Source organism: Amia ocellicauda, chromosome 7 (assembly GCF_036373705.1).
Source record: "Amia ocellicauda isolate fAmiCal2 chromosome 7, fAmiCal2.hap1, whole genome shotgun sequence".
NCBI classification, from domain to species: Eukaryota; Metazoa; Chordata; class Actinopteri; order Amiiformes; family Amiidae; genus Amia; species Amia ocellicauda.
The window spans coordinates 31764195-31778207 of NC_089856.1; the positions used below are offsets into that span (position 1 = coordinate 31764195).

General features: G+C 39.9%; 1 protein-coding gene and 1 non-coding gene across 2 annotated transcripts; one reads left to right on the top strand and one right to left on the bottom strand.

Annotated features, from left to right (window-relative positions):
• The first annotated feature begins 2265 nt into the window (after window positions 1-2265).
• On the top strand, window positions 2266-5606 carry uts2d (urotensin 2 domain containing). The gene is made up of 5 exons (XM_066710420.1): window positions 2266-2640; window positions 3851-3955; window positions 4378-4415; window positions 4905-4992; window positions 5177-5606. Exons 1-5 carry the CDS (start codon window positions 2541-2543, stop codon window positions 5200-5202), a joined length of 357 nt encoding a protein of 118 aa, XP_066566517.1. The 5' UTR covers window positions 2266-2540; the 3' UTR covers window positions 5203-5606.
• A 3083-nt stretch (window positions 5607-8689) lies between these two features.
• Window positions 8690-8763, bottom strand: LOC136754175 (small nucleolar RNA SNORD66). Its single transcript, XR_010817554.1, has one exon. It is a non-coding gene; the product is annotated as a small nucleolar RNA SNORD66 (small nucleolar RNA).
• Between the last annotated feature and the right edge of the window lie 5250 nt (window positions 8764-14013).

A 14013-nucleotide genomic window follows, 5' to 3' on the forward strand; every position in this document is an offset into this window, starting at 1 on the left:
AGCACCTCAGTCTCCATGTTTCATTTAAACCTCAAATCAATGTTTTTGTCCCTTTTATTGCCATTGTTCCAACAATGGCAGGGAATCAAAAACCAACCAACATGTTTTTTTTTTTCATGTCATATGGTTGCAATTTCCCTTTCTCATCCAGACTGGTTTACCAAATGTTTGCAGCTACTTACTTGAGGGTTATTACATGAACCACTAGGCAAAAGGCCCAGTGCAGGGTCATGCTCTTTTCAGATGTTAACTGAAACACATACACTCTACTTTGTAATACAGACAAGGCAAAACAGATGACTAAGATCTTCACATTTGTAGTATACCTGTCTCATCAACAGGATCAAATCAAATAGATACATTGCAAGGCTTCTTTTTGTGTGTCATGGTATAGGTAATTTAAAGCAACAAAATGTACAGCATATTAAAGAAAAATCTACAATCAGGACAGGTTAGATGTATTATATACATGGCAGTCAGCTTCTGGATGGCTTTCTGAAGAATATGTATTCAGTACAGTATGAATGTCCAACAGTGTTTTGTGCATTTCTATTTCTTACGAAGTGAACACCATTAATTTGTTTGCAGGTGAAGCCTTCAATTTCTTTCTTGCTTTCTTTATTTATTTATTTGATTGACATGCTATGGTGAAACTGAAATGGCACCTGATCGAATCCCATTACACAAGAAGAGATAGGATGTCTGGGGGCACATATAATCATTTTTTATCAGTTTCTAATGGACAGATTCTTCTGTTCTGACTTGACATTGGATTATAGGATGGTCTGTTAGATACACAATAGATCTTCCAGATAACCATTCATCTCACAATACAATACATGTCACACACCTATCACACCTATACTAATATTGGAGGGGGATTTGGAATGCCAGTGTTGTGAATTATTATTATTATTATTATTATTATTATTATTATTATTATTATTATTATTATTATTATTATTACTGCTGTTGTTGGTGGTGCCCTTTGTGGAATTAAAATGGCCGTTCTATAAATGCAAACCACATACATTAAACTGATTAGATCGCATGCATAACAGTCAGCATTGCCCCCTGGTGCCTGAAATAACAAATAGACAGTTTTATAAACTGTTTTAATTTTCAGTGCTGCTCTACATGCGCTCAAAATAATAAACATTAATTTCATTTAATTAGACAGAACAAAGCCTTACTTCAGGTCAGGTCAATGCATCAAACAGATGGCCTCTCAACCTATTGACCCATTTGGCCAATTTATCTTAAGAGCATTTAATCAGAATAGTGGAACCAAAAAGCGTAAAATAAAACATGATCCAGTAGCTACATACTTATGAAGTTGGGCAGCTGACATTCATCAGCATCAGTGCTTGATATTAAACATCTGTTTCATTGTGTCTGATTAATTACATCATTATCTGGTCAGCTGGATACTTATACTACTCTCAAACTGGTGACTCAGTGCACAGTTGTAAGTGGATGATGTGCTATCTAATATGGAGTGTATTACTGAATGTAACACTACTTAATCATAATAAGAGAACCCCGGGTCTTCCAAAAGCTATACAATCAATAGCTGCTTAGTATATTGATTGGACTAGCCTGAGTGTGATAGTCATCAGCCACTATGGAAGACCCTAGTGCAGGAAATGTGTCAAAACAAGCAGAGAAAAACAAGAGAAGGGAATGTAATAGTTGCATGCTAATAAACCTGAATAAATGAGATCTAGACTGAGAATTGTCCATAGCTTTGACCCATACACCAATTAAAAAAATAAAACATAATTTAAGGAACAAATGTACTCAGAAGCTGACTTTTCAAGTTTGGAAATCTAATTGAAAGTTTATTTTTAAATTATTTTAAAGATTATCTGACATGGGATATCAATGATTTGTTATCTAAGGGGGAAAAAATATTTCAGACTTTTATGACTGGCATTTAAGCAATTGCAAGCTGTCAGGTGTTTATTCATTTCACTAAAACGTAATAAATACTGTGTCCGTCACTCTGACGCAGGGACAAAATACTCTCCCCAAGTGGAGTGACGCACTGAATTGGCTCATGCGACTTGTGATAGATGTTCAATCAATCAAATTCAGGCCAAACTCATATTTTAGCCAAGATTGAAGAGCACATCTCTGGGCTCGCTGCACTTAGGATAAAATCAATGCTCTTCTCCTTCCATCTGGGGTCCTTGATACATTTTTTTCGGGATTTCAAATTAATTAGAAATGAAAAAGAAATAAAGAGGAGAAGATAAATTGCAGGGAAAAACATAAATAATACCCCCCTCCAACATACACATGCACACATAACTATGATTATATTTAGCAGCCTTTAAAAGACACACTGGATCTGTCAGTCAGTGCATGGGCTTTAAGAAGCTGATCGATAAACTAAATCTGCTACATCCAGCTATTGATTTACATTGACAGAACAGTCCCCGCCTCCACCAATCTCCAGATTTAAAAAGGTGTTTGAGGTCCAGCAGTGCAAGTTTAGGGTTTCTGGAGTAGTTCTGTTAGTCAGATCTTCTGTAAGCATGGAAAGCAAACGCTCAGCAAACATTTGCTTTGGACTTATGGCTTTACTGCTGATGAATGAAGTGGAGACAGTGCATGGACGGGCTTTCCTCAATGAAGGTAAGAGTTATGAATAATTGCCTCTCTTACATCATTTAAAAGTGTTGTATTACAATTGTAGTATAATAAGTAAAACATTGCAAATTCTGTTAATACTGCTAAAATCTATATAGCATGAGTTCAAGTGATAATTCAATTATGCTTTCACCTTTCTACTGGTGTGAGCTTGATGACTAAAGGAGACTTAAGCACAGTCTTTGTCTGGGAAAGTCATATCCTGGCAAGGTTTAGAAGTCAATAATTTTGAGTACCTTATAGATGTTTATTATGTTTAAATACAAATTAAATAACTTATTTAAATGTTCTTCACCTCAAGGAAATCTATTTCATACAGTGTAAATTAGGTTACCATAATATAGCAATGCTTTCTCTGCATGAAAATTCAAACTTCTTCACATTGACCTACAGTCCTGCTGACCTGTGTTGTGGTTTCATGCTAGTTTAACATAATTAAACTATGAAAAACAAATGTACATTCTGTAAATATTGCACCACTTAAATTTAAGTGTCCTGAAATGTCGTTGGTAACTGAATAATGTTTATATACCGATAATGTCAGCACAGTGTGACATTTATACACAAGGTAAGAGGTATAGAAAGTTTAGGAAATGCTGCTCTGTGATTGGCTGGATTATTATTATTATTATTATTATTATTATTATTATTATTATTATTATTATATTATTATTTATTGTAGAGAAGACAATGTAGTGAAAGTCGTGTACTATAGTTTGATGGTTCTATACATCTTTAAGAAAAAAAATATCAAGACTTAACAGAAAGCTGCAATATATAAAGTTCATTATTTGTTCATGTCTGCATAGTACTTTTCAGCAGTTGTCCCTGAATTACTTTAGGTTTGGTATCATTAAATTGCATCTCTATTTTTGTATACATTTCTTATGGAAATCTTTTTGATTAAAAGCTTTTACATTAAACATTTTGAGATCAACATATGGATGGATTGCTACACCTTCTTTATTTTGCTATTTCAGTTTAAAAGAATACATTTACCTCTTACACCCTAAGAGAACGGGCTGATACAGGGACTTTAATGTATCACCCCAGTGATTCAGTGTTTGGATAGCTCACCATTGCGTCTCTTCAATCTCTGATTTGATTCTCCTGGACTCATCTCAAAACAGCAAAAGCAAAAACTTGAGAATTAGATTACTGCTTGTCGCAAGTTGTTCTTTATTTTAATTTGCAGGAAATAATCTCTTTCGCGTGAAGGAAGATTCAGATGTCCAGAACAAGATCATTGCCCTATTGTTACAGAAAAGCCTGCTGCCCATTGGAAGAACGGAAACTAATGGTAAGACATTAAATACATATAATACAATCTCAGAAACAAGATATCATTTTTTCTGAGTTTAATGTGTGCGTGGCTTGTTCCGCAATTTGCACGTTAAAATTAAATTGACAACCATTCATGTGGTGTATTAAGCAACCTAAAAAGACAAATTGCCAAGTGGTGAAGGTTGGTGTACTTCAATTGTCACAGTTTCTAGTGCTGCCTGAATGAGAAGAAGACTGATTTGCAAGTGCTGTTGTGTTCATTTTCTTCTTCTATAGATTGTAAATATGTCTAAATTACTTAAATTGTAGAAAGCCACATTTCATCAAACATAACTTACAAGTGCAGCAAGCAACTTTGTCTAGGAGCTGTTCGTAGACTTAGCTAGTTGTTTTTAACTTGATTTCTTAGCACTGATCTTCTTGTGCTTGTTTCTGTAGGAGGCCAACAGATTACCCATAATGCAAAGCTGGAAGAGGTATGTTGTCTTTATTTTGCGTTGTAGCACCCTCCCTTACGCTCTGTGTTGCAAAACTGCCCTACTGAAGAACAACAGAAGTCTGAACTCTACTACTGTGGGAAAATGAATGATTGTGTGTGCAATGCCTTCTTGTAGGAAGGACATTGTCATACCTTGCTTTTCCTGGACCTTATATTAAGTAATCCCTATTTTCTCATGTTTCCTGTTTATGGTTGTCCAACATTTTTAGCATTCACAACCAAAGACATCAGAGGTGGTTTAAGGCTACGGCTCTTTCATTGCACATTAATCAAGGCGTGTCTGGCAGATCTGAATTATTTGAAGACTTTGTAATTAACCTCACCAAATGTGTGGGAAGACATTTTTGCATTCAGCAAGGCTTAAATCACTACAACACACTCCAAAACAATCCTTTTATAGGAGTCTTATAATTGTTTTGGCCTTGTAATACTCTTTAAGTTGACTTATGGGTACACTATCTTGCAGCTGGAAGCTCTAAAAGAAGACCTAGATCTCCAAAAGATGATGGCCTCTAATGTACTAGGAATGGAGTTGTCTTTTCCGAGCAAAAGAGGTGAGTGTAAGTGTAAGACACTAAGACACCCAATCCCATTTTCTTCAGATGAGTGCCTTAAGGAACTGATGCTAAATTTCAACCCCCACTTTAGTGTTGTTTCACCACTGCTCTGGTTGCACACCCTGCTATGTTTACATATCATTTAATATAATTTCATTTCTGTTGCTCTCTCTTTCCACAGCTTGTTTCTGGAAGTACTGTGTGTGACAGGTGATAAGTGTGACCGGCAGAACCAGCTGAGCAACATGCGAGGGCATAATGACTGTACACAACAATAACACGCAGATTAACATGGATTTGCATTGTCATCTTAAAAGTCAGCCTACTGAGCCATGGAAGTCACATAAATGCTTTAAATAAGCCCCGTTTGTCTTCCAGTCCTTTCACCACAATAAGTCTCTCTTTCAAAGTTTTCAGAGGAGGCAAACCAAATCCACAGCCAGTCAAGACCAAAGCATGCTCAGATACAATATAAATTGTAATTGGTTGTAAATCACATGCATAATTCAATATTTCAGTTGTTGAACATTTCATATGATTTTAATGACTACACAGACCTTTTATTATAAATATGTTGTAAATGTAAATATACAATGGATCTGTGTAAAACATGTCAAATGTGTCTTTATCTCTTTAAATGGACATTGCAGTCACAGAGTGTGCACTTGAGTGAGCAAGGGTGTAGGGTGTATGGTGAAGCTAAAAGCGTTCAATGGGACACACTTCAGCATCAGCATTCAGCGCCTTTACCTTTGACAGAGAAAGTACATATGCAATATTTTCTTGTCAGATTGTAGTTTAAAAGAATGGAGACTGCTATAGCATTTGCACTGTTCCTCTTCCAAATAACTGTTTTAAGGATTTCGACAAGTATTATCTGTACAGGATATAATAATCAATAATAATAATGTGGAAATATATTGTTCATTTACATCATCTCATAGTTTTCTCATCTCATACTACTTCAGTTGTTAATTGACAGGTACCGAAAAGTTTTTTGGCTGAACTTTCTAATCATACATTTAAATCATGATTATAGAATAATTTTATATTATCTAAATATGTATTATAATTTAGTTGATACATAATTTAGCAATGTCTACAACTGTCTAGTTAGCATTACATTACATTTATATGCACCCGCCGCTGCCATATTTTCCCAATTAAGAACATAAGAACATAAGAAAGTTTACAAATGAGAGGAGGCCATTTGACCTGTCATGCTTGTTTGGTGTCCATTAATAACTAAGTGATCCAAGGATCCTATCCATTCTATTTTTGAATTTTCTGAAATTGTCGCTTCAACCACATCGCTGGGGAGTTTGTTCCAGATTGTAATAACACTCTGTGTGATGGAAACAAAGTATTTACAAACAAATCTATTAAACTAATCAATTAATTCAGTGGATAATTACAAGCAGCTTCTGGTAACTCAGGAGAAAGGAGGGAAAGAAAAAATATATATAAATATAGGACAATCCACCAATTTTTCACATTGCATCAGCTGAATTGACTCTAGGATCTGTCCTGCTTCTTTTTACTTAAGTTTTGATTTCTCTATATTCTTTCAAGTTTTTAATAATTATCAAGGCTTTTGAGGGGCCCCATGTTCAGTGTAGGAGAAAAAAAAAACAGACAGATAGAGAGAAGGTGGGCAGATTCCAAATCCTGACATAGCACAGCCCTTGTCGCATGAGCATTCCCAAAACTTCTCATACATCCACTTTTGTCTTCTGAAATGTCCCAGCTTTTTTGTTTTTTTTTGCTTTTCTCCTTAATCTAAAACAAATGTGGTCCCCCTAATTTTAGGGGCTCAAAAGTAATTGGACAAACTAACATAATCATTAATTAAATTGTGAGTTTCAATACTTGGTTGCAAATCCTTTACAGTCAAAGACTGCCTGGAGTCTGGAACCCATAGACATCAGCAGATGCTGGGTTTCTTCCCTGGTGATGCTCTGCCAGGCCTGCACTGCAGCTGTCTTTAGTTCCTGCTTGTTCTTGGGTTGTGTTTAAGACTGTTAAGAGCAGTCTTAGTTTGTTTCTGTTTTGGATTTATTACACACCTTGAAGTGTGTAGAGATGCGTTAAAACATAAAAAGATAAAATGATGCACTATAGGAATTTTTTCCATTTTATTTTCATTTTATTTTGTAGGTTACACATTCGCCAGAGAAGAAAATAAATAAATAAATGATCGTATGTTGATCCATTATAACTCTTTAGCTTTCATCTTGCAAGAGAAGGATTGTTGCTTAAATTTCTTTTTTTTTGTACCGTAACCAGTATTTCCACACCCCCACTCCCACTCAGCATTCCCCCCCACTCACCCCCCCTTTTCAATGTCTAATGCCAGCCATGTTTCACAGACATCCTCCGCTCTTTCTTCCTGGCCTGCTCTGCTCTGGCTCTCTGGTGCTTCAGGGGACCCAGAGAGCCTAGGTCTTTACGAAATCACCATTTATAGAAGGCCCTGTCCTTAATCTTGTCTTCATCGTAGAGCGTGTCAAAGGGGGAGGGGAGACAACAAAATTGTTTGCAATTACAGGTTTGGTAAGCTTTCCAATCCATTAGCACTATTATTTTCTTCTATTCTAACTTATATACTGTGACTCCAGTCTACCGGCCAGCACATACCCGTCTTTTTGGTCCTGGCTCTCTCAACCTCAATAAAAATAAACTCACAAATGGAACAAAAGCGGTAAAAGACTGGGGATTGGGAGTCAAAGACTGGGGCTGCACACATGCATACACTGAAACTGTGCTGCTATCCAGCTCCAGCTGGCAGATACTGGCATATTTAAGCACTGTACTAATGCATCAATATGCTATGATTTATAAACACCAAGACCAAACAACCCCTGTTAAAAGAGATGCTGAGCTGTCGAGGGCCATGTATGGGAAATACCTACCCTGTTCAGCGGGCTTGGAGCCAGAGTCGCCGCTGTGGCCCTTGCCCCAGCTTAGCCTGCCCCCGGGGGCCAGACGCTTCTTATTGGAGTCCATCTTTCCGGGCTGCAGGAGAGATAAATAGCAGGCAACAGATCATGCAAATTAATTCTTTCCCCACATACAGAATAGCTTCAGCTCAAAAACTTTGCACTGTATCATGTATTCAGATGTCAAATCAGTTGACGTTTTCAATCAAAAAGACGTTCCTGCTCTACACAAAGATGCACTGGGACAAACCGACACCACAGAGTGTGGGTGAGTGTTGAAGAGAGCACTACTTACCATCTCAGCAAATAAAGCTTCTTGATATGTGGTTCAGGCATCTGCTAGTCAAAACTGAACTCACACTAATTACAATTCCATAGCAAAACAAATCTGATCCATGTAACATCTTTGCAACCCTCTACCATTACCTCCCTCCCCCATTTACTTCACTCTCCTACTGCCACTCCTTCTCTCACGGACCCAAGTTGGGTTCGGAGATGGCCTTCTCGAAGATGAGGTCAATGACACCTTTGAGCTGTTCTTCCATGTCAATGGTCAGCTCGGTCACTTGGCACATCAACTGCTGGGACATCTGTGGGGTCAGCTTGTTCAGGATACTGCGCACCCTGCGGAACAGCTCCTGCTGAAGGGGAAAGGGGATGGAGGGAAGTAAGGATAAAGGGTTAGTTCTGCAAACCTTGGCCAAGTCCATGTTTTTATTTGTTCTGGAGAGGCAGGTGTATGTGACCATATACAGCCCCTCATTTCTGCTTATCCATCATTAGAGGTCAGTGGCCCAGACAAGATTCCATTAAAAAGAGATCACTGGAGCACCAAGTTTACCCACAATCCCCTTAATCCTCCCCCAAACAAAACCGTGCCGTCTGCTCCTACATACCTGTGTCTTCATGGTCTTGGGGTCCTCCTGTGTGGCCTTATTCATACTAGGCTTCCAGACCTTCTCGGCCTTGTTGAGTCACACTTTGTGTGGCTCCTTCCTCTGGCCCTGCTTGGAGTGCCAGGGACCCATTCCTGAGGGCTGGGGGGACAAAGAGTCAGTTGGCTGGTCAGGACAGGGCGGCACATGTCTGCTGCTGCGAGGGCCACAGGGTAAATAGATTCTCATTCCACACAATCTCTGAATTGCCAACTTGAGCTGTATTCAAATGGACACTTTACATTAGCTGTTGGATATTCAAAGTGAAACTTTCAAAGGGAAATCGAGTTTGATGTGCAGCCCTGGATGTGTGGAGCAATGTAAATTCATTACAGAGATACAGCACTACAAAAGTCACACCTACAATTCATTTAGACAGATTTAATGTGTGTACACACACACTGGTCAATAGCCATATGGGTTGAGAATTACAGGAATGCAAGTGAGCTGCAATGACTCAAATGGCCTGACTGCTACCCAGACTTACTAGGCCACGTCCCCCATGGGCTCTCTGCCAAGGTTGGCAAAAGAGGGGGTGTAGTCAGGGCCACAGTTCATTCCTGTCAACCGACTGGGGTTCAGGGGACGCAGAGGGGTCTAACTAGCCTGGAGAGAGGGGAGGTAGGGAGAGCTGCTAATGCTGCTATTCCTTCAAGCCATAAAACAAGCCATAAAACAGTCATCAAGTAACTTGCTTGATGAATAGGAAACACACATACAGCCCAATATCAACATTAAACAGATCCATCAGAACAATTCAGGTAACAAACTCAAACATGAGATTGTATTTATAAAAAAAATAAAATTAAAAAAAAGGTGTTCTAGACAAGCAGGGGGCAGCGTACCGTATTCAGGACCACATCGCTAATGTATGGCTGCCCCTCTGGTTTCTGGTTTCTCCTGGTCATATTTCTTCCTTTCCTCAGTCTCATTGGCTGGGAGGTGCTGGGTCTCCTCGCTTTCAGGAGCGAGGGCAGCAATCTGGGCCTGATCTGGCTCACAGGGTCTCTCCTTCCCCTGCTCCTGAGAGAAAATGCAAGAGCAGGAAATCAACAGATGAACTGTACTCTAGTTTGGTGTCCTTATACAAGTCAACACAGAGAGAGCTTTACATTTGAAGTGTTGTTGGATATTGTTAAGAGTACAATGGGATTAGAAGTATAGCGGTATGGGGTCATGGGGAGAGTGGAGCAAACCAAAGCGCCAAGAGTAGATGAGTGGCAAGCATGTGCCTCTAGTAGACACCAGTCCGTATCCGTCACGTGTAGCCAGTAAGTGATTTTATTTTAGTGATATTGGCAGCCCAGTAATAAAACAGAAAATTAGGGAGAACCAGGCCACCAATTGCTCTTCTGAATAAGCACCCTGAGAGATCCTGGGAGGTTTGTTCCTCCAAATGAAGGATGTAATTCACTGATCAAGCTATTGAAAGAAGGACTTTGTTATAAAAAGAGGGAGACACTGAATCAAGTATAGAAATTGGTTAAATGTTCATTTTAACTGACTGCACTTTACCAGTTAAAAAGAGGTGTAAACTGGTCAAGTTTGATTTGGGTGAGCAAGGGTGTAAAACTTCCCAGATAACTGAAGCCTGATTGTGCTAAATGAAAAGGCTTGAGAGCACTCACTTTTGTTAAAATTAGATTTGTAACCAGAGAATAATCCAAAGTTTTCTAGTAAAGTAGCAACTTTAGGGATATAAATATAAATGTATTAAAAACCCATCAGCATATAAAAAAACATGATGCTCTACCCCCTCACAGCACCCACCCGCCTCAGAGCTGTTGAGTCTTAAGCGCAATAGCAAGAGATTCAAACTCTTAAGCAAACAATAGTGGGGATAAGGGGCAGCCCTGACCAGTACCACGGAATATTGACTATTCTCTCTGTTCTTTGAAGGTATTAACTCATGCAGTGTTTCAAAACAGATTGTACCATGAGGTTGATAGTCTTACATTTTACAGCATTTTGTACAGTTTACTGCTCTGTGCCACATTCTTCCATGCATCATAGAACACAGAGACTCCTGTACCAAACTTGACACCCTGATAGCTAGATTGCATGCTGAAGAAAGTCTGGGAATATACTCCTTACATAATAAAGGGAAGTGACAGTGTCTGATTGCAAGGACATGAAGTTATGTGTAGATCAGTGCATCTGTGTACATGTGGGTATACTCAAAAACTGTCTATGAAGGGTGTAACACAGAGGGAAATAATGTTAAACTGACTTTTAGTCAATCAGGCAAGAAGAGATTCAAACCCTAGCACCAATGTACAGAGTTAAATCCTGAAGCGTTCCTCACCTCATCCAGCATGGAGTCCAGGTCCACCAGTTCTCTTCCTGCCCTGTGGAAATACCAGGAAAAAATGAAGAACAAAAAAGACAGCATTTTTGCTAGTACACAGACATTTGTTTTCTTGAACTCTTTCCTTAAGTGAGTTTCACAGCCATAAGTGAGAAAGATAGTATGTATTGATCAAATACATTTCTCTTCAGGTAAGTTAAAAGAAAAGTATTTGATCAGCGTGCTGTTTCTTCCAAATGCACTCCATCCTATTTCTTCCATAACATTTCCGTCTGCGCTGATTTGTTTTCCAAGGTAGGCATCATTTACTTTATCATATAGTTTAATACAAATATGTAACAAACTGTATATTTTCAGGCTGGGTTCTTTCCTTAATTCAGAACTGCTTTAAATGTCTTGTTTCTTCCTAGTCAATCTACAGAAATGTTCCCCATCTTACTTTAATCATACACTACACCAGCAGCACCGATCAATAACTTTCTGATCTCCTTGCTACTGTAATAACTATGGTGCCTGGAAGGGAGGCAACCATTAGGCCTAGGCCCTAAGCCCTAAGCCGTGGACCCCCAGAGATTCATTTTCTCCGTGCCTAAATGGTTTATTTATTAAAATGTTCACTTCAACATGTAAACTGTTTACAGGTCTATATTTATTTTACTTATTGTATTTATGTATTATTTTATTTTGCTGTACATTTGTTGTATGATTACCAGTCTGTAAAGCGCTCTGTGGCTACCCTGCGAAGGGTGCTATACAAATAAAAATTGATTGGTTGATTGATTGATTGATATTAGATTGTGGTTCTCGCAGTGTATTGCCCTCTCCTGCATCCAGGTCTCACTCACCATGATCTTCCTCACACATTCCTCAGCTGATGCCCCGGTGACACACGCAATTCTGGCATCGCCTGGTGAGCAGTCTAGGGTCATCTAGGGTGATAACACTCCAAGTGTCACACACTCTTTCCTCCGCATGGCCCACAGCACACCATGCCACCTTCTCTAGGGAGCGGCTGGTACTTGCCTCTGAATTGCAATGGAAAAAACAGTATTAAAATATAGGCAGTATTGAATTATAATGCTCCTGAAGAATATTCTTCTAGTTTGTTTCTCATTTCGTAAAGCCACAGCTAATAACACGGCAGTCTCTCCCTCTCCTGGGTTTTCTCCTTGATCTAGTTCAGCTCACTCACTCTTCTGCAGTGATCGCACTATTTTCATGTATTCTGCTATAAGATACAGGAAGGAGTGGGGATCTCAGGAATGCGGATCAGCTTGTTTGTGGAGTCTTTGAACATCAGGTCCAGTCTGCTGAAGTCTGCAAGATTAAAAGTGGAAATGATGAGCTTGGCTAGTCTTGACATCCTGGACATAGAACTTATAGTAATTCCTGGGAATGCTGTCACTTGATAGGAGTCTAATTTCAAAGACAATGCACACATTTATATCAACTGAAAGTGGCCATTTTGTCACAGCTAATCAGAATGACTTGACATCTGGTTTATCCCAAAAGAGAGAAGACTAACAATGTAGTCTGAATAGCATTCATTTTAATTTCTATTCAATTGCCTATCTTGAATTTATTTACACAATTAATACCTCTCTGTGTGCATACTTATAATATACACTAACGCCAACATAAAGTGCTGTCACACAATAAAGGTCTTAAGTGAGGACAGAAACATGCCTCTTAAGCACCTTCAAAGAAATACCACATCTAATTATCAACATTATGTCCACAATGCAATTCGGTTTATGTTAACATCCACCTCTCCAACCACTCCCACTCTGCTGGATTTCTTCCTCTCATCCACTCTTTTAACTTCTCTCTCTCCCTGCCTCCCCCCACTCACAGGGCAGGTCGCCAGCTAGACCTAATCTTCTCTAGAGGCTGATCCCCTTCATCACTCTCCGTGACACCCCTGGACAACTCAGACCACCAATTAATCTCTTTCTTCCTTTCTCTCCCCTCCATCCCCACTCCACCCACTCCCTCTGTCACCTTCCACCTAATCTCTGCTCCGTCTCCCCCTCCACCCTGCCCTCCACTACTCTCACTCTCTTACCTTTCATTGATTGCTTTTCCCATCTGTTTGTCAACTATGCTACTCTACTCCACCTTCTCCTCCCTCTTCGCCCCCCCTCCCCCTCCTCCTCCTTCCTCTCTCTCTGCAGATGATTTTGCCTCCTTTTTCTCCTCCAAGATCACAGACATCCGCAAGGTCTTCAACAGTTCCCCCTCCTCTCCCATCCCGCCGAAGTCTCCCACCGATCAAGCTTCCTTTTCTTCATTCTCACCTCTCTCGGACTCTGAGCTTTCCTCTCTCCTCCTAGGTCACAAACCCACAGCATGTGCCCTGGACCCTCTCCCCACTCGCCTCCTCCAAGCGACTGCCCCAGATCTACTCCCCTTCATCTCCTCCCTCCTCAACTCCTCACTCCTCTCTGGCTGTTTCCCCTCTGCTTTAAAACAAGCTGCTGTCATCCCACTCCTCAGGAAACCAACCCTTGACCCTACCTCTACTAAGAAGTACCGCCCTGTCTCCCAACTCCCCTTCCTTTCAAAGACCCTCAAGCGTGCTGTCCACCACCAGCTCTCTGTATTTCTTTCCCTTCACTGACTTCCTCAGCTGTGCTCGAGCGGCCTCCCTCACCTTCCGCTGACATCTCCATCTCAATCCCCTTGGAATCCACCACACTCTCTCCCTCTTCTTCCATTATAAACCTAGGAGTCACCCTCGATCCTGCGCTCTCCTACACTCAGCACATCACAGCGCTGACACGCACCTGCAGATTTTTCCTGAGCAACATATGCCAAATCCGTCCCTTCCTCACCA

Excerpts from the sequence above, each read along its gene's own strand:
- uts2d (XM_066710420.1), top strand. The coding sequence starts at position 2,541 with ATGGAAAGCAAACGCTCAGCAAACATTTGCTTTGGACTTATGGCTTTA. Across the intron at positions 4,416-4,904 it reads ATAATGCAAAGCTGGAAGAG|CTGGAAGCTCTAAAAGAAGA; the intron begins GTATGTTGTCTT and ends ACTATCTTGCAG. Across the intron at positions 4,993-5,176 it reads GTCTTTTCCGAGCAAAAGAG|CTTGTTTCTGGAAGTACTGT; the intron begins GTGAGTGTAAGT and ends CTCTTTCCACAG.